The sequence below is a fragment of the Carassius gibelio genome, chromosome B25, assembly GCF_023724105.1.
Source record: "Carassius gibelio isolate Cgi1373 ecotype wild population from Czech Republic chromosome B25, carGib1.2-hapl.c, whole genome shotgun sequence".
Classification (NCBI taxonomy): domain Eukaryota; kingdom Metazoa; phylum Chordata; class Actinopteri; order Cypriniformes; family Cyprinidae; genus Carassius; species Carassius gibelio.
Window position 1 is genome coordinate 14,487,773 of NC_068420.1, and position 23,766 is coordinate 14,511,538.

Sequence of the window (23,766 nt, forward strand, 5' to 3'; positions counted from 1 at the left end):
TGCAACTAACAGAGTTTGATCCGGTTTGATCCAGTAATTTTAGCCATCAAAGATGCACAGGCATGCAAGCAGTATCTACACAAGTTGGTAAAGCTACAAGTTAAAATATACATGCATTTCAAATAATGCAGGTTACTAAAAAGAAAAGCACCATATCTCAGGTTTGTAAATAATACCATTTATTTAAGTATAGAATTTAGTGTTTTCATTCCACATTCCAACCCTCATGTAAGATTTGATGTCAATTATACAATTTTTTTCAGCACTATCCTTACAGGACAAGGAGAGCAAAATCCGTTCAGACAGACAATACTGTTAAACCAGCATTAATTGTACACAAAGTTTGCTGTTGATGTTTTTTCCATCGCCTTAAATGTAGTCATCAGTCAAGCGTTGACCTGCAAAAGCATCTAACAAATGGAAGTTTGAATTGTATGTGTGTGTGTGTGTTTTTTTTTTTCTTGATATGAATGAAATTCTGTATTTGTGAATGGATGGGTTTTCACATTTAGGAGCAAGCTGTACTCACGATTTTGCCGGTTGGAATCTACCGTATATTATTTTCTTGTTAATAAAGTGAAATCAAAAACTCCGAACGGTCTACTCTGTGATGTGCAATGTAGTGTGACGCTGATCGTGATTACCACAGAAATCATATTTAACGTGTTCAGCCAATGTGTTCTCATCCTGTAGTGAAATGTCTTTGTTATCCGTGCAAAAATATATATAGCCTCAATATATCAGCCTGGTGTACATTTACAAGGGAAACAATACAGGGGACATACATATTCTGATAGGAGAACCTCTTACCAAATCTAAGAATGCTAAACTAGGATTTGAATAAGAAAATCGAAGGTACAGAAAAGTAGGGTATGAAAATAGTGTTATCTAAATCATTGATCAACAATTAATAAGGACATCGAGCGTCCCGTCCATCTCCCTTTCCCCACTCACAGGGGAGCAAAAACATTCAGGTCAACAAATCATGAATCCTGGCATAAAACATCACATGGTTATTCCAGGAGATTATTTTACAGAGGATAAATGACAATACTTTACAGATTACATGAGGGGTATTGCACAGAGTATTTAAAAAAAACAAACAAAAAAAGGCAACAAAAATATACAGCAATTTAAAAAAAAAAAAAACAGAATGGGAGTAAAATTTTGGGAAATGAGAATTTAGTATCACTTAGTCTACTGGTTGGGGTTAGTGTTGCGGGATTAATCATCCCATTCGTCATCATCCTCAAAGTCTTCATCATCCTCATCATCCTCATCTTCATCTGAGGACCAAAAAAAAAATGCATAACCTCCATAAATATTTCATAATTTACTGACAATACCATTAACGCACAAACTCAAAGGATATTAGAGTATGAAATAATGCCCTTGACACTAGCATTAATCTACGTCAGAAAAACATTGATTTAAATGGGAATGTTGCGATTTGAGAATGAAGAGGAAAAGAGTCATAATCTGTCACATCACAAAAATAATCTTTTAAATTGGGCTTGACATGCCATGTCATCTTAAAAACGTAACGGAGCATATTTTAGTATGCAAACTCAATTTATCTGGATCAACAGCAGTTGAGTGGCCTGTTTTGAACAAACCTTTGAGAGCCTGAAACAAGCACTTACCCGAGGAGTGGATGGCTTTGCTCCTCTTCTGCATCACCTCCATCAGAGCTCCGACAATGCCTGCTGACTGAGCAGGGGTGGGTGGTCCTGAGTCATTATCTGATACCTGAACATCCAAGAGGAAAGCTGTCAGACAATCAGACCAAGATAATGGCTCCTACAACAAGTTCTGAAAGTATTTGAGGACTCACTTGTTTTTTTTATTTTTTTATAATTTAATTCAAGGATGCATTTAAATTGATCAAAATCGACAGTAATTTGATATTTTTTTATAAACATTAAAATCATCACAAAAGAGGTCTATTTTAAATAAATGCTGTTCTTTTGAACTTTCTATTATATATATATAAAGCAGCACAACGGTTTTTAACATGGATAAATGAAACATTTCATGCGACGGCTGCTGTAAATTCAGCTTTGCATAACAGAAATAAATTAAATTTTAAAATATCGTACATTCAAATTAATTGTAGTAATATTTTTCAGTATTACCATTTTTTTTTTTTGGTAATGTATTTTTGATCAAATAAATCCATCCTTGGTGAGCATAAGGTGTCCCTTGTGAAACATACATTTTATATATATATTCTGAAGTACAAAACAAGTCATAGGTAGCAAAAAAAAAAACATGGGTCAAAAAGCCAAAAATACATTGCATGGGTCAAAATTATTATTATTTAATAATTAAGTAAAGATCGTGTTTTGTGTAGATATTTAGTTAATTTCTTACCATAATTATATCAAAAATGTAATTTTTGATTAGTAATATTCAATGCGAAGGAGATAATTTGGACAACTTTAAAAGGTGATTTTCACAATATATCGATTTTTTCTATTTTTCGATTAGTTGTATCTCGGCCAAATATTGTCAAATCATAACAAGCTAATTTATTCAGCTTTAAAATAATGTATAAATCTCAATTTAAACAAAAAAATAATAATTACCCTTCGGACTGGTTTTGTAGTCCAGGGTCATATATATGATCATCCAAATATCATACAATAATTTTTTATTAATAAAAAATTATATAATTGTTTTTTTTTTTATTATATTATACAAAAAGTATTACAGTGTTTTTGCATAAGATATTGCTGCGACCAGCACTGTTTCACATATACACACACACATCTATTTATATATAAACGCATATAAAATAAAATGAAATTATAAACCTAAAAATAAAATAAAACCGTGTAAAAACATATATAGGTCTGATTTGCTACATGAACATGTAACTGGCAGTTTAAAACCTTTAACACACTGGATGACTGACAGTGACAGGTGAGCAGCTGTCTGGGACACATCAGGATGTGTTAGCATCTACAGTCCTCACCGTTTTGAGCTGGATGCCCTGTCGGATCTGGTCGAGTAGCGCGTCCCGTCCTGTGGACGACACTGGCCTGTTGTTCTGCTCCACTTTCTTTAACTGAGCGCCCTCCTTGATTTGCTCCAGCAGAGCTGACTTCCCGCCCAAGGGCGAGGGCGTTGATTCGCTGTGACCTCCGTCCATATCAGGGGGTGGAGGAGGTCCAGGAGGAGGCGGTGGAGGAGGAGGTGGAGGCGGGGCGGCTCCTCCGGATGGAGGTGGTGGTGGCGGGGGAGGTGGCATGGAGGCGGGGGCAGGTGGAGGGGGAGGTGGATGCCCTCTGCTGGGAGGTGGTGGTGGTGGAGGTGCTCCCATGCTAGGCCGGGATGGAGGCGGCGGAGGGGGTGCAGTTGTGGGGGCCCTTGAAGGTGGAGGGGGTGGTGGGGCTCCTCGTCCCCGCACTGGGGGTGGTGGAGGTGGGGGTCCAGAAGTGTGAGGAGGGGGTGGGGGTGGTGGGCCGCCCCGGGAGGGTGGAGGCGGGGGTGCTGAAAGAGTAGAAACAGATTTGTTAGGGTTAAAATAAATAAATATGCAGCCTCTCCATATTTCTGAGCTGAATGCCACAAAGCCTTAATCATGAGTGGGAATCTTTGAACTTTCAGTTTCCGAGCTAGAAGTGTTTCAGTGAGAAAATATGGCATTCGTCACTTCTCACCGAAGCTTGCGCTACGCCTACGTCATCTGCTGGAATGACACTTACACACGTACTTACATAGGACGGTTAGCGGAAGCTAGAGATTTCGGTTTATGAAGTTGTTACATTTTGATATTTCTTTTACACAAACACACTGCTTCAATTCAGAAGGTTTATTAACTAAGATAACTAAAAACCATATAGTTATATTTTTACCATGGTATTGAGGTACTATATTCAACCAAAATTAAAATCAAATGTATGCATTCAGCAGACGCTTTTATCCAAATTAAGTTACAGTGCATATAGGCTAACAGATTTTACCTAACGTGTTCCCTGGGAATCGAACCCACAACCACTGAGCCACAGGAACACATGGGTGTGGAATATAATGGTTCAAGGAAGACCGATGATATAAAAAAAACGAACAAAAAAAAAATACTTAAACTATCTGGTTTCAGCAGCTATCACTTTGGAACAAAAATCTGTTTTGAAAAAAAAAAAAAAGATTTGACATTTATCAAGATAATTCTTGAAATCGACTGATATTTTCACGATCATTTTTTGGCCAAATAGCCCAGCCCTCACATGAACGCATCTCACATCATAATGATGACTTCCTAACTCATAAATACGAACTTTCCAGGAGAAGGCATCATTAGTATAATTTAAAGACTCCATGAAATTAAAATAGGAGTTTTAAATTCCTGTCCATCAGCTCTGAAGCATCTGTATGCGAGTGGAATTCTTACTGAGGAAAATCACTTTTAGCAGATGTACGTGAAACACATTTTCTCTTATGTGAAAAGTAATAATTTTATTCTCTTATGTGAAAAGTAATAATTTAATTCCATAAACAATAAAAATAACAATAATAAAAAATGATGATAATAACTAAGTACAATAAATTACTGAAATACATGATATTTAATTATAACAACAACAATTTATAACATATTTTCAATTAAAAATAGCTACCCAGATTCCATTTATAAACTAAAGGAGCTGTAACATTAGCTAAATTTAGTCTAGTGTTCTCCCCAGAGTCAATTTCATGGGGTCTTTAAAACTAGAGGGAAAAAATGAAATTTTGCACCATACCAATCAGCAACAAATGTTTTTTTTCTATTTTTTAGATGAACATAAGTAAACAAATGCCACACGAAGAATCATGGAACATATCCATATGTTCCATATCCATATGTTCCATATCCATATGTTCCATATCCATATGTTCCATATCCATATGTTCCATATCCATATGTTCCATATCCATATGTAAATGCTATTCTATAAAGATACATTAGATATAGGTAAGATCTCATGCCAATATGCAAAGAATCAGACCTCTAGCACATGCAAATCTAAGCAGGTTTCACTCAGAACGAAACACACACATTCCACCTACCGCACCACATGGGAGGACCTGAAGGAAAACCACATATATTGATCAAATACAAAATGCTAATATATGCACCCAACTTCTGTATAAAATCCTTAGAGGAATGCATCACAGCCACATTATTTTAATGTCATGAAACGACATATTGGCTTTGCTGTTTCATGCAACACTTTGTTTTCACAGAGGACAGAAAAAGTACTCAAAAATAACTAGCTTGGGGAAGTTTTGGGCTATTTTTGTTGATTCAGGCCTGAAATGGTTGGTTGGTGGACAGACAGATGAATATGATGAGGCCACAGATGACAGCGATCAGTCTCACCTTGTCTCCTCAGCTCATTCTTCACAGCCTCTACGCCGCCTTTCTTCTCAATGAAGTCGTAGATGACCTTCGACGTCTCCTTGTCTTTGAGCTGGGCCTCAGAGATGCCACACATGTCAAACAGGTTCTTCAGCTCCGGGTCCAAATTATTCAACTGCAAAATAAAAACTTATTCACTAGAATCCTTTAATGAAATACAAGTGCTTGCAAGGCAACAAAAGAAAATTGAGAAAGTTTAGCAAAACTAGATTTTTTGGCCCGTGTCATTCCCGTAGCAGAAACGTCGTGCACATTTGTTGCCGAAATGTTCTATTTATGGTTAGGGGTTTGTTCAGATCACCAACCTTAAGTATGAGCAATAGTAATAGTGATGCTTGCCTTAGTAAGCACAACTAAATATAGATAGAAGAAGAAAGAAGAGAGATTATATATACACATTAATGATAATGAATAAATTGGTGCAAAATCAAAAGGCCCAATCACAGTCCAGTATGCAAACAGATGTAGGAGCGAATCACAACTCATTATGCAAATATGATTATCACTGCAGGTTAGTTTTTGAATGCTGAAGTGTGAGATAAAAGACGATATTTTGAATAAGGTTGACGGTAGCCATTGACTTCCATGGTATTTTTTTTTCTTTATTTTTTCTCCATTCTAAGGAAGTCAATGGCTACCGGTTACCGACATTCTTCAAAATATCTTTTTTCGTGCTCAACAGAAGGAAGAAACCCATAATAGGTTAGGAAATTAGGTAAATAATGGCAATTTTCATTTTTTGGGTCAACCATTTTTTTTTTTTTTAAGGTATGATGTTTAGAAAGATAACAAATCTGAAAGATTAAGGCTAAAATAAATTAACACAAAATTAGTAAATAAATTTTTTTTCCTAAAGATTACCAAGTTCATAGTGATTTTCACATTTTTATCTTAAATTTCTTTAAAAGTATAACGATTATAAAAATAAAAAGAAGTCTAAATCTATAAATAAATTAGATTAACTTTTTTTATTATATTAATTTTATATAGATAACTAAAAACTTATCTAAAATTTAAATAAAATAAAACTAATAAGTAAAAAATAAGTCAGTATCCAATATCCAGGATCCAATTACCAAAATGTAAATTATTTATTATTTTAATAAATAAGTAAAACAAAAATAAGTAAAAGTCAGTGACATTTTTAAGTGCAATTTAATGGGGACTTTTCTTTTTAAGATAAGATAATGATGATTAAAATCTTGAGAGAAATTCTGGTAACACTTTCTATGAAGCTCATATTTATAATATATTATATGGGCAAACCTAAGGCATTACAATGAATGTTATACTGTAATTATGTAATATTAATAATACTCCAATAACTTCTAGTTGACATAGTTGCATTGTTACTTCTCAACAGCTGTCTAAAAGGTAACCATTAAAATAATCAAACTCATAACACAATAAAAAGCAAATGTGTCATATTAAACATCTGATCTTATGGCTGTGTGAGAAAAAAATATATATTATTCTTATTTCTATACTTAGAAGTGGTCTTTGATTGATTTATGTTAAAGTAGCACAAGAAAGATGGGAAGTTATGAGACTTACAATAGATTATAACTATCAGAAATATAATCCATTGCAACTATTCGCTATGTGTTCTAAATCACCAAGCTCTTAAAAGCTCAAATAAAGTATCAGCAAAACCATAACCACAAGTAAGTAACTATTATAATACGTTAATGAATTAGAACATATTTAATAAAGCATTATGCATTCATACCCTTATAATGTATTATAAATATGGGCTTCACAGAAAGTGTTACAAGGCAATTCTGCCTCGCAAGCACTAGACATGATTTCCCAGCATTCATGCTGTTCTCAAATACAGCACAATCCTGCCACCTAGTGGACAAACTGCTAATGGGAACCATCTCAGCTACATCCATCCATTATGTCATGCTTAACATTCCAGCTGCATGCATAATGCAAACCTTCAGAGCATTTGCACATTTTTCCAGTTAGTTAACAGCAACAGCATCTCATTTCATTGCACCAGTAGCTTGAATTTCTTATTGCTTCATAAATAGGCAGCAGTTTTGTAATATCTTTCCATAACAAACCCATTTAAAATGCACACAGTGCAAATACACAGACAGACAGATGCAGTCTGGGTAGTGCTGTGGGCGTCAGATGCTTCAGCCTGCATGAACACAAGGCTATTTGAGGCATTTCATCATGCCATTACTACACAGGTCAGCATTGTTTCCCTATCAGAGATTCTTCAATATGTCTGGGAGAGCGTACGAGTGTGACAGAGCAAGTCGTTGTTGTGTACTTACATCGAAACCTGTGTTCGGATCCCATCCTACATGACCGATGTGCCTGGAAAATATAGCGTTAAGCACAGTCAGACTGGCATAAACAACAACAAATACAACATGAGGAAAGGGTGAAAACGTAACCTTTCTTTGTAAATCTCTCAGTGTGTTATATTGTAAATCAATCAGTCTTTTTGTCTAGATCAGTCTAGATTTCTCTAGGAACTGACTGGCTCCAGGTCACGCTGATCTGAGCTTATGTGCCTCAGTTTTAAAGTGGGAAAACATATTTGGAGATCATTTTGTGCAATGCTCACTTAAAAACTAAGGTGCATAAGTCAAGGTTACAATTAATAGTAATAAAAATGTAAGATTTACTGACATTTCTTTTTTTTTTTTACTACACAAGTATCTCAATAATACTAAAATAACATTGGCATAAGCCCAGATAAATTAGTAAAAAAAAAATAAAAAAAATAAAAAAAAGTTGATAATATTTACACTGCAAATAAATACTACTACTACTAATAATAACAATATTAATAATCACAAAAATTCTAAATAGTTTTTTGGTAGGTTGTTATATCATATGTGAAAAAACAAGTTTACAAGTGTAAATTTTCGTCCAATTTATTAACATTTTCTATGTGGAAAAAGGGTTAAAAGCATAACTAATAAACACCACTACAAATTTCAAGTTAATGATTGTTTTTGGGCATATGGACAGGAAACGACAGGAGGATAAAAATAAAAACCCAGAAGCAGCATGACTGCATTTTTATTATGCATTACTGATGTCACTTCCTGCCAACACAGGAAGTACAGCAACTGCTGTAGTTAAAGACTCACTGGAAGTTGCTTGGCGTCCCGATGTCAGCCTTGGTTAACTTCTTCCTCTTGCCCTTGACCTTCTTCTCCTTCTTGTTAAGGCCACTGTGCACCATGTTATTGATGTGGGACACATTGAGTTTGTTGTTGATCTCGGGGTTCTTGATGTCCACCGTCGCCATCAGGAGAGAGGGTCCTGGGCACATGACAAAACATGAGAGAATCTCTGAGCTGTCGCACACACGTCCCTGTGAGAGAGTGACAGCAGTCGTCTCAACAACAGCGGATTCTGTCCCGCGCAAGCTAAGAGGAATCAATCGCACACATGATCATTTTAAAGCAAGATTGAAAATAAATGTCTGTTTTAAATATTCAGTTAGTATGTATTCATTTCAGCTACCTTTCGTGAGCTAGGTTTCATTTAAATAAACATGACTGCATTATGCAAATATAGCATTGACCAGCACGGCCACAAGCCAAACACATATGCCCCGTCATAATGATTCTCATCACAACAAAATGTGGGCGATAGAAAGCAGCTTTCATAGAAAGGAGCCCTGCTGAACAACAGGCTGTGTGTCAAACTTTCCCCAAACCACAAGCATTAGCTAGCAGCTGCTTTCAAGACAGTCAGAGAGTTCAGTGTGAAGCCCAGAGTCATGATCGGAATCCACAGATAATAATAATAATAAATCAACCACTGTAACACCTTTAATTTGCTGTGTTGAAGAAGGAAAAGTCACTTTTCACCACAATTAATCACCATGAAATGGTTAGATTAATTATTCACTTTTTACTACTTACGACTTTATATTTTACACTTAAAAAAAAAAAAAAAGAATAATATTATCAATGATATTAACAATTCTATGTATCATTACTGTTAAATAATAACAATTTTACTTGTAAAAAAAAAAAAAGCCTTAGGTATATTATAATAATAATAATAATAATAATAATAATAATGTTTATGATAAAAATATAATGGCATTCCTTTTTTTTTATAAGATGTATAATTTTATTAATATTATTATTCAGTTTCTACAAGAAAATGTATAATTAAAATTGATAAATATAATTATTTTTTCTTAATCTTTCTTAATCTTTTTAGCAAATATTTATGAATAAAATGTTTAAACATTATGATTATTAAATCAAAAGATTAATAATCCTGTTAATGTATCAAAATGTACATGTAAACTGCATAAAATAAGTATAAATAACACTGTATAAATAAAAGGTTTCAATATTATAATTCTAAAATTATACAATAAAAATAATTTTGTTCATGGAGTAAAAAAAACTAATAATTATTATCATTGTTATTATGTTTGTCATTATATTTAGATTTGTCTTAATCGGTTTATGTATCAAAAATGCATAAAATGTTTAATAATAATAATAAAAATGCATGCAGTCAATTTTTTGTGCCATATTAATGAATAAAACTAATAAAAAAAACTGTCAAATATATTATATAGATTTTTATGGAATTTAAATATATAAAAATAATAAAATTAATAAAAAATTAAAAATCATTTAAAACACCTTATCCCTTTCAACTGTATCTCAAAAGCTACGAATTCAAAAGACTACAGTAATAATAATAATAATTCTGTTTATGTAGTCTAATAATTATTTGTGCCAAAAGCATAAAAAAACAATTAAATAAGAAAGACCCCTCTCAGAACTTTGTAACACAAAGTGAAAACAAAAGATCTTCACACTACAAGCTTCTGACGTCAGAAGTCCCCAAGAGATGTTTCACTCACATCCACGTCTCAGTTCAGAAGCACACGCTCACTTCTTCACTAGAACCGTGAGGAGCCACAGAAGAGCTGTTAAAGCCCTACTGTACCTCGGGCGAGAGCCAGGAGCTTCCTGTGACCCCACCGTGACCTGAGAGGACGTCCTCTGTAGAGATTGAGGGTCCGTCGACCCCTGAGCTTCAGCAGTGTGTTAAAGTGAGGCTGAGGTCAAGACGTGTTCAGTTCATCCCCAGACAGCACCGATCTACCACCTGGCCTCGAAACACTCGGACAGGAAGGTCGTGAAGAACATCATCTCATCTGTGGCCCGGCATTAAAGTGTGAAGCTACGGTAGCTAGCTAATATGACCGTAGCGAGAAGCTACATAGCAATCTAAGCAGCCTCCAGAGATGCTCTTTAAACCAGTTGAGAGAGTTTTGTGATCTAACCGTCCACCAGATCCTGAATTACCATTGATCCAGTTCAATCTCTGAAATTAGCTGTAAGCATTACAAGTCTTCAACTGCAGGCAAAGCCACGCTTTTTCTAATACACAAGGGTGTTCTTGGCTTCGACTGACAGATGTTTCACAGCGAATCGGTGATTAGCATCTCTACTCATCAACAGCAAACTATATCAGAGCTCACTCTGTCAGATATCAATAATGAGGAAGCGCAGGGGAAGGAAATGTGCTGGAGAAAGATTACAACTGCTTTTTGATGGTACAACGCTTCGCAGAAATCTGATTTGAATGGCTTCATTCTTCATTGTGTAGTCAAGCAGGGGCGCAATATGCTTGGAACAACAGCTAGAAATTATGAATGTGAACAGATTGGAGGAGGAATAAAATGGAACTGGCCTCCAGAGCTGCCGTATCAAATCTAGAACAAATATGTTGACTTCACAGATAATAACATTTCAGACTGGAGATGAATCTGATTGGCTGGTAATGCGAAAACAAAAAAGGCTGAATCCCTTGGAAAGTAAATGTAAATAGTGTGGTGCTATCAAAAACAAACACTGCTACCAAACAACACTGACTGAACCAATGGTGTGAGTTTGGGGCGGGGCTATCTGTTTAGTCAACCAATGGCAGACGTAGTGAGTGTTCAGGATTATACTTGCAAAAATTAAAATTTACCTTTAATTACAACATGAAATCAAACTTACAATAGCATTTTAAATGTACAGTCTTTTACCTTTTGGGAAAATTAACCAAATATTTGATGGAGCATGGGTGCCCACATTTTTTATGAATTATACTTTTTATTATATTATTTTATTACTTATATTTTATGAATTTTTGAAATGACAAAATATAAAAAATAGATAATTACATATTAACAATTAATAGTAAAACAAAGATTACACCCACACATATGTATATGTGTGTATATATAGATGCTAAATTTATATATTTTTATATTATATATATATATATATATATATATATATATATATATATATATATATATATATATATATATATATATATATATATATATATATATATATATATATATATATATATAAAATGTATGCCCTTCCCCAAATACTCAAATTAATATATAAACAAACACTTAATTTGGTTTGATATTTCCTATAGCATTCTTAAAAAAATAAAAAACTATAGGCCTGCAAATAGCATCACACATATCCTACTGCAGGATACTGACAAATCTAACAAGATCATTTAGTAACTTGCAACTACAGCTTCTAAGTGACATCAAAAATATATATGTGGGAAGTCTTGGCCCAGTGGTTAGAGAGTTGGAGGGTTGTGGGTTCGAGTCTCGGGCCAGCAATACCATGACTTAGGTGCCCTTGAGCAAGGCATCGAACCCCCAACTGCTCCCCGGGCGCCACAGCATAAATGTGTGTGTGTGTGTGTGTGTGTGTGTGTATTCAAGACTCTGCATTTAACCCATACAAAGTGCACACACACAGAGTACGAATTCTGAGTGTGGGTCACCATAGTTGGCTGTATGTCACGTCACTCACTCACTCAGACCAGTGCCATAAACCTCCATGAGAAAACCTATAAACGACATAAGTGAGGAAACATGGTCTCTGTGATGTAACGGAATGGGAGCGAGTCGCAGTGGCATGGAATGATCCATGTGGCATACACACGGCACCCAGCGCACAGACTGACCTCAGGCTTCCAGTCAGCGGTTGGACGCTACTCTCATCTAGGTCATCTACAATGTGGATCTGTGTTTGTGTGAATCACGCTCATGCCTGACGACACTCATTCAAGAATCTGTTTTGATTTCTGTGGAAGATACATTATGTGCGTGTGCGCATTTCAGCATAATTCTGTCAAAAAGGGAATTTACAACAACAACAAAAACAAGCAAACCGATGAGCTCTGATTACATTAGGAGTAAATTCATAAGTGAATGTAAGTACCAGGACACATACCATTTGGTGGGTCACGCCTTTTCTCTGCAAAAACAAAATTAAGACTGTTAAAATGTGGAGGCCGAATTAAAAGACTAGTGAGGTCAGTAACAGAGAGGGAGACAGTTAGCAGGTCACCCAGAGGAGAAGGGAATGGTTAAATTACTTTAGTTTTGGAAAGGTTAGGGAACAAGATGGAAAACAGAGGTGCCCTGAGCTCTGCGCCCTTTCTCAAAACACTAACTTCCATAAATGAAGTTTTATTTAGGGTTTACTTTATTAATTGGCAGCCCTAGGTTTATCGTCACATTTTTAGCACCAACATTTGTGGTTCGTTCATAAGCAAACTGATAATATTCTTATAACCTTGAACTTAAAGGTGAAGTGTTTCTCTAATCTGCTACTGTGAAAACCAGGGCTTTAGACGGTGTCCAAAATAGTCGTATTTGCGAAAAATTTGTTAAGATTGTGCTAATTATTTGAGGTGGTCGCATTTGTGCATGGTAGCGCTTGGCAAAAATGACGCGAATACTGAGGAAATTATGGCAGATTTGGTTTTCACACTAAAGTAAAATAAAAGAAAATCACAGACGGTGAATACGTTGGTATTCGCGTGAAAAAAAATAAACAATTCCTGTCACCGACAGCAACTTTGATTTTACATTTCTTTTTGTTTTCATTTAAAAAAACTTGCTATCTTTGCTGTTTACATTATGCTATGAAGGCTTGCTCTATTTAATAATTTTTTTTTATTTTTTATTATTGGATTCATTAGTTTGCGAAACAATTCGCTGTACGTAAATGTAATCCAACTGAGAAGTGATGAAACATGTTTGTTCGGAATTCAACCACATTAAATGTAAAGAGAGGGCAGGCAAGGCAGACATAGGAGGCGTATAAGGCACCAGGGCCTCTTTAAAAATCAGTTAGTGCCGAGAGAAGCCTAAACTTCAAAGCCCAGCATGCAAAACAGAGCAGGAAGTACTGGAACCCAGCCAGGAAGTGAGGAGAGAGACTGCTGCGTTTACAAGAGGGACATGAGGAGAAAAGGGCCACTGTGCAGTTTTTACGACACAAGCTATGGAGAGAAAACCAGCACACTTGCTAAACTACGACAGAGATTACAACCACAGATGGAGAGGAACAGTAGGAAAGATGGGGAGAGATGAACAGAACTAATGAGCAGCCGGCAACAGGAAATAACAGGTTAACGAGAAAATGTGAGCTTAATAAGTGAGTGTGTTGAAGGAAAAGTTCACCCAAAAATGACAAACTCATCCGCATGTCATTATGAACTCATATGACTTGCTTTTTCTTTTGTGGAACACAAAAGGAGATATTTAAAAAAACTTTTTGGTTGCGCTTTTCCATGAAATTACAATGAATGATGACTGGAGCTTTAAAGCACCAATAAAAATATATGTATGAGCTTTAAAAAAATTTTTAATTCTTCTTCAAAGTCATACCATTTATTTGTGTCGCAGACAAACTAAAATGTAGGTTTACAGTGAGTTAATTGAGTTGGATCCAAAAACTGAACCAGTCAGAATGGTTTCGTGAACTGGGATGTCGGATTCTCTGATGAAATGTCAGGAGCTGGACTGCGTGGTCAGATTTGAACTAAAAACAATTAATATTTTAGTCTGTTCCTCACACAAAACTATTATAAAATCACAAGTCATCATAATTTTTTCTAGTCATCTTAAAGCTAGTTAACTGCAGTTCTCATAAACTTTCATTATACTGAAAGATATAATCCTTTTTATTTACATTTTGTAATCAAGACCGAGACATAGAAAACAGGTGTGTAACAGTATATTGGATCCGGGCAGCTCTTAAAGTGACAGCAGTCTAATATTCCTGCTGGCCGTCATTCATGTTAATCAAACAACAAAAGAGAAAATCTACTGTTGACTAAATCACTTTTGTAAATTTAAGAAGGAGGAATTATATACATTTAATTTTCACAGTAAAGAATATTTTCATACATTTGATTATACAATGTGTGTAGTATCTTATTTACTGTATTTGTTCTGCTGTAGCTTTTTGTCCTATTGTTTGTAATTTGATTCTTATTTAATCTCTCACTTTTTTTAGGCTAGTATTACTTTTTGTGATATTGACACTAGTGACAAGAATTATGAGATTTCTATGGTATAAAAATTGACCCATACTAAAGGTATTCATGCATGTCTGTATTTATAGGTATATCAGAATCCAAACCAGAACCAATTGAATTAAACAGCATATGAAGATAACTATAATTCTCATTGTTGGGTGAACTATAATGAGAAACACAGATTTGGGAGGATATGTTTTAGACACTAATAAGGTTTTTAGACATATTTTTTTGATTACTACTGAATGTAAAGCTTATCAGTTGATAGTGAGTTCATCCAAAAATAAAACTGAATCGAGATCAAAAAAGGAAGTCATGTGGATTAGATTTAGAACAACATATGGGTGAGTAAATGAATAATGCCATCATTTTTATTTTTGGTGAACTATCATCCCTTCAAAGAAAAGGAAAGTAATTAAAAGCAGCACATTTACCAGTTTTCCTCTGTCGTCTGTTGAGCAGTTCGTTGAGTGCGCTCCGAAATCGTTTGGCTTCCTCTTCACTGGCAAAGTTGAGGCCCATCTGACAAGACTAAAGAGCAAAACACACCATACGACCAAAAAAGCCCAATCACATCCGCACTAATGCTAAAAGCAGTTTTACAAGAACGACAAGAAAGTGACTCGCCAAACAAACTTTTACACAGAACATCTCTTCCTAGTTCTCTCTGTTTGCTTTCTCGCGAATGGTCAACAACGTGAAATATGAAGAAAAAAAAACACTCACATCTCCGGCGAAGGTAATGAAGTAGGATCTCAAACTACTGATTTTGAAGTTATTGTAGAGCTCCTGCTCAAACTTTGTTTTTCCATCCTGCAAAAAATGACAAACACGATTTTTTTTTATTATAAGGTCTAAGATCTGATATCTTTGCTGTTTATTTGATCTCAGAGAGCTCACCCTGATATCAAAGACACGGATAAAATAAGACCTCTGAGGGTTGTCTTTGACCAAACAGGCCACACCACAGCACCTCTTGATCCAGGACGAGCTCCTGTCTGCCCCGTACACCTGGACCACCGCTGAGCACAAGGTCTGCAAAAACCAAAACAATCGTGAACTTCATGAAACAACCTAAAATTACGAGTAAACAAAAACACATTTTCAGTCATTTGCTGAAAATGTACTCTTCCCTCAGCCCATCCGAGGTGTAGATGAGTTTTGAAGAAATTTAGCATTACATCACTTGCTCATCAATGGAGCCACTGAAGTGAATGGGTGCCGCCAGATTGAGAGTCCAAACAGCTGATAAAATATTACAATAATCCAGTAATCCAAATGACTCCAGTAAATCTATTTTCTTGTGAAGTGAAAAGCTGTATGGTTTTAAAATCTAAACCATTATTAAGATGTTTTTAACTTCAAATCAGTCCTCTACCAGTTGCACTTTGCTGGTGCTATAAGGTAACTACATGGGGTAGGGCTAGGTTTAGGATTAGCAGTTAGCTATTACCTAGTTATTGTAATTTCTATAATAATACAATGTAAAATAAAGTGTTACCCCTCCATCCATGACATTCCTTTATCCACTGGAAAAGTCATTTTGTTTAAATCAAGAGAGAATTATGGACAGATCAAGTACTGTTTGTAAGCAGAAACAGTCCAAAACAAATATGTTGCTGGATATTGATGTGAGAGGACATTTTTCACTGGAGGAATCATTTTTGGGATTATAGAATTGTGTTTTTTTTACATGGGACATAGGTGTGTGTTGGCAGTGTGTGAACAGCCACACTACAACGATAAGAATCCACCCACTCATTTCTCAATCCCCTTTAAACCAAGTCAGTCTCACTAGGCCTGCTGTTTGGATTCTCATGCAGTGTGATTGACACAGGGACCACAGGGGTTGATTGACAGCCCTGCATTGCTACAGTCTCCGCCCTCAGCAGTTGTGCGCTGTCCTGCATGAAGCAGCTGTAACTTCAATAATGTCCCGTAAGCTATCCCGGTGCTCTTTGTTTGGATGTAAGACTGAACATAAGAGTCTTCATTTTCTCCCAACATCTGAGCTGCTGAGGACACCCCCAAAAATGACACTTTCCAGCTTTTATAATAAATTATCTGTTGTGTCTTTTGAGCTGAAACTTCACAGACACATTCTGGGGACACCCAAGACCAATATTAAATCTTGTAAAAAGGGGCATAATAGTTACCCTTCAGTTGATGAACTGAAGGGTTCTTGTGGATTATTGTGATGATTTTCAGCTCTTTGGACTCTCATTCTGACGGCACCCATTCACTTGCAGAGGATACATTGGTGAGCAAGTGATGTAGCCTAATGCAAAATTTCTCCAAATCTGTTCTGATGAAGAAACAAACTCATCTATATCTCGGATGGCCTGCTAATGATTTTTTTTTTTTTACACATTTTCGTTTCAGATGAATTTTTCCTTTGATTAACTTGATCCATCAAAGCATTTAAATAAATGTGAAATCCTACAAACTTTAGTAGAAGTATAATACAAACACACATTGATAATAAAGAAACACTATAAAGAATTAATAATTGTGAAATGTGATGGAAAATCTGAAACAAAACCAAATTTTTCAATCCTAAAATGTAAAAATAAATAAATATAAAACAATATGTTAAGAATAAAAATAACAATGCAATGCACCAACACTGGCACATGTGCATACTCTTATGAAGTTATTCTCATCACCTGTATTTACAGTAGCAGGGTTGCATTCTGGACAGATCTGCATCTAAATTTCATGCAGAAACTGTAAACATGACCAAAAAATGCACAGAAATCAGTGTATGAGTACTGCATGATGTTGCACGCTGCACACACCGGCCACTGCAGATATCAAATACTGCTGTAATATAAACTGCAGAAAAGTACTTGGAGACACACTTGATGGGGCTTTTTATTCTTTCTCCATAGGGACTCTTACTCGAAGAGTGTCTGCGTTCCATGCACATGACTGAAAGCAGCATTTCGAACACTTTTTCAGGACACGGGTTACCGAAGGGAAAAATAGGCCAGTGTCTTGGCAATACTGTCATAGGGAGGACAGCCAAGATCTCACAGATGATGAAATATTTTCCATGGACAAGTAACACACACATTCACACACATACAAGCTAATGCGGAGCAATTACAGGAGACCAAGGAAACCCCGTCCTGTGGTTTACTGCACACTTTAGCATTCAACACTACCACAAATATTTGAATGAAGTCTCTGATCAATACAGACCTATAGTGTTTTCACTGAGCAATAACTCAAGAAACCACCTGTCTGCAGGACTGCAACCACACTGAATCATTGGAGAAATACATCTACACTGTAATCATAATCTCTAATCAACCGATTAACAGAAAAACAGAAAACAGATTAACCAATGATCAAACTGAAATGAGCAGAATTTTTTTAATTGTTAAAATAATTAAGAAAAATTAACTGTAGAATTTGTACCTACTTCAACTTAACCCGATGGGTCAGAAACATATTTGACAAAAAAAATAATCCGATTAAAAGAAATACTTCATAAATTTAGAGATTATATATTCCAATGGATCAAACATTTGATAAAGTTGAATTTTTTTCATTTTGAAAACTTACTTTTACAATGAAACATAATAAAAGTAACTGGATTAAACGGTAAATGTTTCTCAAAGGCATTCTAACGAATAAAATTTAACAATTGAAGAAATTACGCTCTTAATAGCAAGTAAATGATCGAATGATTAAACATTTTAATTATCCAAAGTTATCGGATCAAAATAAATACGTCAATGATTAACAAATTATAGAAAGTCTAAATATATCAAACATTTCATAAACTTTGACTTTTAATAATCCATTAAAACACCCTGCTTATCCAAAGAAATAAGACATCCATCAGTGAAGTCCATTCAAGCAATTCATTCATCTGAAAACTAATCCAAAAAACATCGACATCTAACAACAGCATGTGCAAATATTTGAATGAATAAACCTAAATGCACAATTACTTTCATTCAAAGGAAGGCAGAAAATAAGAATTCTGGTTAACTATTCCTCTCATTGCGATCCTGCCACGTCAGTAACAGCAGCATCAATGAAACAAGGCTTCCCTTCATTTCTTCGGATGAAAAACTGCTTCCTCGTGCTCTAGACTGCACATTCAGCATTTGAGTACGAGCACGCGTTCGGTCTTGGTGGGCCGAGTGATTCAAGGACATCGCTGAACCTTCAACTACTGTATTCAGAGTTCAGAATTTCAAGAAACAGTCTAGTTTCCATATGATATAAACAATGTACACTCGTTGCATTCAAAGCAGCCAAACGTTCTCACACTGATATGTTACCCTATACTTTTGATCGATTGGCTGGGTTTAATCGCACTAAACAAACACTGAACACATCATCTCATGGATATCCGCCAGGTTTTTACGGCATTCCTGTCTGCTAAAGTCTTCACCAAGAACATAAGTACGCATTAAAGATGAACATTTCATCATGTCTTTGGTTTGGTTTGCTTGGGAACCTGATTCTGGATCAGCACTGGCTCAGCAGCTCTATTCATTAAAGCTCAAATCTCCATGGAAAGGAGGCAGATCAGTTCACTTCCTGTCCTCAAAGACTGCTGATCACGCACAACCCACCCCCAACCCCTATCTTTTCCCTTCTCTCCATCTCTCTCACTATTGTGCCATTTGGATTCCGTCCACCCTCTACCCTCAGTTTTCGGTGCCGGTTCGGGACACAGTGATGAATGAACCCATGACTGCTGGATCTTGGCCCCAACGACGCATCTCATATTTAGTCTTTCCCTGTGAAAGCCCACTTTATGGCCAGGCTCTTGGCTGCCGTTCCTGGACTGACACCGCTCGCGCTCATCCCACTTCCACCTAGACGTGGACGAGCAACTTAAGTAGGTCTGATGGGAAAGAATGCCATATTTTTTTTAATCTGATTTCCTGCAAAATGTATAAATGAAACACTAGATGTTTCTTGGCCAAGCTTATTCCTTCCTCATCCATTTCAATCCAATTGTATAACGATCCAAAAAAACAACAACAAAAACATCTTGTACATGGATCAAAAATCTACTAAGAACCAAATACATGACGTGCCTCATCACTTGAGGAATTTTGAAAAATGAAGACACTTTTCTAACAAATGCTTCCTTACACAAACTCAATCACTTCAGAAGGCCTTTATTAACCCCAGGAGCCACGTGGAGCACTTTTTAATAATGGATGGATGCACTTTTTTTGGGCTTCAAAATCTCAACCACCATTTGGTACCACTATAAAGCTTTTGAGGAGCCAAGAGATTTTTAATATAGCCAACTCTGAAAGTACTCGTCTGAAAGAAGAAAATCATATACAAGTAGCAAGACTTGAGGATGAGTAAATCAAGGGGTGATTTTTTATTTTTGGGGTGAATTATCCTTTTAAATTCATTAATATATGCACAGTTTTATCAGCTTTGAAACTTCTCTCTGTAAAATGTTGTGATCCCAAAGTACTGCATAACTTTATTAAATAAGTTCAAAAATATATCATTTGGTTTTATTTTGTTAAATGTTGAATTCTCAAACATTTGCAAGCGTCCAGATACTATAACTATGGGTCCTCAAGTAGGATGGACAAGACCATCACAAATAAATAGCGTAAAAACCAAATATCTTTACTTCTGACAATTTAGCCAAATAAGATATAATAACCAGATCTGTAGAATAGAGCTTTCGTTTAGCATGGACAACTAACAAAGTCTCCTTTTACTGCAAATTTGTCGTTTTCCAGAAATTGCTGCAGGTTATTAAATATAATTAAACGTATTAACACTTTGAGCCGAAATTGAGAGCTAGCTACTTGACACTGAACTCAGAAACAAAGGTCGTGCTGTAATTTGAACGAAATCCAGTTACATACAGTTATCATAGCAGATTGAAACATTTGTAGATAAGACACAGATATAGAAATAGATAGAGGTAGATAGATTCAAACACAGAATAACTGATAGAAAGACATGCAATTAGACATAGCAATAGAGAGAGAGAGAGAGAGAGAGAGAGAGAGAGAGAGAGATAGATAGATAGATAGATAGATAGATAGATAGATAGATAGATAGATAGTTCACCGACACATCTGGTGGAGTTTGAGGGTCATCTGAGACAGTAGCAAGTGAGCTGCCTACATAGACAGCATATCTGGGCATCATCTGCACGTGCATCAATTAGCTGACTCAGACTGCACTTATGATGCTGTCTTTGTAGGCAGCTCACTAGGTTTTGTCAAACCAGCATTCACTCAAGCAGAAGGCCTATTGCAATTTACTCTGAAATCAGAAGGAATATTTAATTCCCAACTCAAAGTCATATAACGTTAGATACCTCACAACAGTTAGGCTACTACATCATGTGATTTCAATCACAGAGTCTCATTCCCTTGACAGTGAGGAGGATGTTGATGGACATCACACACGCGTTAAAACATAACTGTCCTCGCCAGAAGCTACCACCGTTGGTCTGCGTCACATCACTGAATATTTGAAAAGCAATATGGTTTGTATGTGTAGTGAAGACTACAGGTCGGCCGTGAGAGTAAACACAACTTACGATGCATTTCCTGCCCAGGTAGTTGAACAGACACTCGTTCTCCTGCGGGGTCAGGAGGATAGAGCCCACGTTTGCCACCCTCCTCTGGGGCGGGTGGCCGCTCATGTTGACGGACGAAGCGGATGAACTTGAGCGTTTGTCTCGTATTAGATGATTTTATGTGCAATCACAGATCAACATGGCCTGCGCTCCGTTCATCCCGTAAGGAGCTCCGCATGCAAGTAAAGCCGATGTAGTGTTGTCTTCAATGCGCGCGCGATGCAGATGCGACTCGTTTACTCCCGTGGCTTATTTATTCTTTAATTGGTTCACTTTTGACAGACCGCATAATATAAACTTTCATTGCGAACTCTTAAAGCAATAACGCTCCTTCAATCCAACATGGCAGGAGGACGGTAGAATTCAAGGAACAGTTTGGGAAAGGGTGGAACGGAATTCGGTCGGTGCAAGGTGTTGGTTTTTTGGTTAGGCCATTTGTTATTGTTTAGTTACAAAAACCTTGAAATAAAATGACATGCATTGAGTTTTAATATCTAAACGTGGGTGAATATTAATTAAAACAGTGGTACGTAATAACTACATCCTCCCCCCTTGTTTTTCGGCATGGTCTATCCCTGTTTTCCCGTGCCTCTGCAGAATGAGAACGGGGATGCGCACGGGATGGGCGGGGCCTCTGAGGCAGGGGGTGGAGCACAGCGCCGTCATTGATTACAGTATTTGACGCATCTAAATGCTCAGTTTTAAAGAAATGATAACTATGTTGTTGTTTAATAAAGCGGATAATTTCTATTCAGGCTTCTGAATGGTAAATATACAGTCTAAAATCCATAATATAGTATTAGGTATAACGAGAAACACCTGTTCATTATATGCGCAGAGTATAGCGGATCATTAGTTTTGTTATATAGCAGTGTTTCATAAGGGACTATATTTTCCAGTGGAAGGATAACACTTATAATGTTGTAATTTTATTTATTTATGTTATTTATTGGTTTTTAAAAAGTTGCATTTTAAGCAATATTGATCTTTCATTAATTACATTAAAATTAATTGTTTAGAAAAATAGACGATTTTATATATATATATATATATATATATATATATATATATATATATATATATATATATATATATATATATATATATATATATGTATGTATGTATGTATATATATATATATATATATATATATATATATATATATATATATATGTATGTGTGTGTGTGTGTGTGTGTGTATATATGTATATATATGTATATATATATATATATATGTGTGTGTGTGTGTGTGTGTGTGTGTGTGTGTGTGTGTGTGTGAACATAAGAATATGAAATAAATTAAGAATTTTTTCAAAATAGAAGAATATTAAAACAATGTTTTTTAGACTTAATAATCTAAAAAAAACTTTTTTATATTCTGCAGATTTTGTACACACTATAATCCCATCATATACTGATTATAATATATAGGGCTATTTGATATACTGATATATTTTATATGCTTTGATATACTACACACACAGACATCTATCACGCATACATTTGTGTGCAAATACATTATTTTACAAATTTATTAAAAAAATAATTGTCAAAGCCCTTACATGGCGAGCATGCAATTTTGATCTATAATATATTGAATAATTTGTAAAAAGTATGGAATCTCTACTAGTATTTATCTCTGCTAGTATGGGATGTTATATTCTTTAGAATTCTTGACCATTTGTATAAATAAATAAACCCCATCACCAGCTCCTGGAAGTTGTGCCAACCTGAGATCTTTTATGAGGTGAAAGTCTGGCTTTCCTCAGTCCACACTATAAACAGTAATTTTAACATTTTTGCCACTTATCGAAACCACCAGTTATATTCTATTCGGAGGATAACAGTGATCACACAACTGGCATATCTGTGTGGCTGCTGCATGTTTAGACAGTCTTTTCTCCTGAGATAATGATGACCTCAGTTTTCCATAGAGATTCAGCACATTCTACACTGTTATTACAGAGCAAAAAACTTCACAATAACCCAGTGTAATTACTAAGAAGGCAAGATTACTAAGAGCTAACACTTCAACCCATAGAGCCAAAAAACTTTTGGAGCCCAGAAATAAAAACCTCAATTGTATTACCATCAGACAATTAAGATTATTGTTATTAAATAAGCTTTTCACATCTATACTTTTATTTAAAATGCCTGATTATTAATCGTCCAGTCTTATGTAAAAGCATCAGGGACAGAGTTCACATTGTTCATCCCTAGTGATGAACAAATGAAGATAGGAGAGGCAAGAAAGAGACAGATGGAGGATCGTGTTTGAAAGCGGAGCCCTGCCAGGGGACACCTGGCCTCCCGTTAAACTCTGCTACTGCTTGTTCAACACATACTGAGACACGAGGAGAACTTTAGCAGTCCAAGACACATGAGAATACAAGAGAACACT

The 23,766-nt window shown here is 35.7% G+C and overlaps 1 protein-coding gene across 2 annotated transcripts; it reads right to left on the reverse strand.

Moving 5' to 3' along the window:
* Positions 1–162: 162 nt before the first annotated feature.
* Positions 163–21,914, reverse strand: wasla (WASP like actin nucleation promoting factor a). 2 transcript variants are annotated; one of them, XM_052597808.1, is made up of 11 exons: positions 21,327–21,914; positions 15,671–15,805; positions 15,497–15,583; positions 15,205–15,301; positions 12,673–12,696; positions 8,521–8,695; positions 7,693–7,735; positions 5,366–5,519; positions 2,978–3,495; positions 1,644–1,749; positions 163–1,286 (listed from the first exon to the last, which is right to left on the reverse strand). In XM_052597808.1, exons 1-11 carry the CDS (start codon positions 21,429–21,431, stop codon positions 1,225–1,227), a joined length of 1,506 nt encoding a protein of 501 aa, XP_052453768.1. In that variant the 5' UTR covers positions 21,432–21,914; the 3' UTR covers positions 163–1,224. The 2 variants fall into 2 exon arrangements, with proteins under 2 accessions (XP_052453768.1, XP_052453770.1); XM_052597810.1 differs by lacking the exon at positions 12,673–12,696 and having other exon boundaries at positions 21,327–21,735.
* Positions 21,915–23,766: the final 1,852 nt, after the last annotated feature.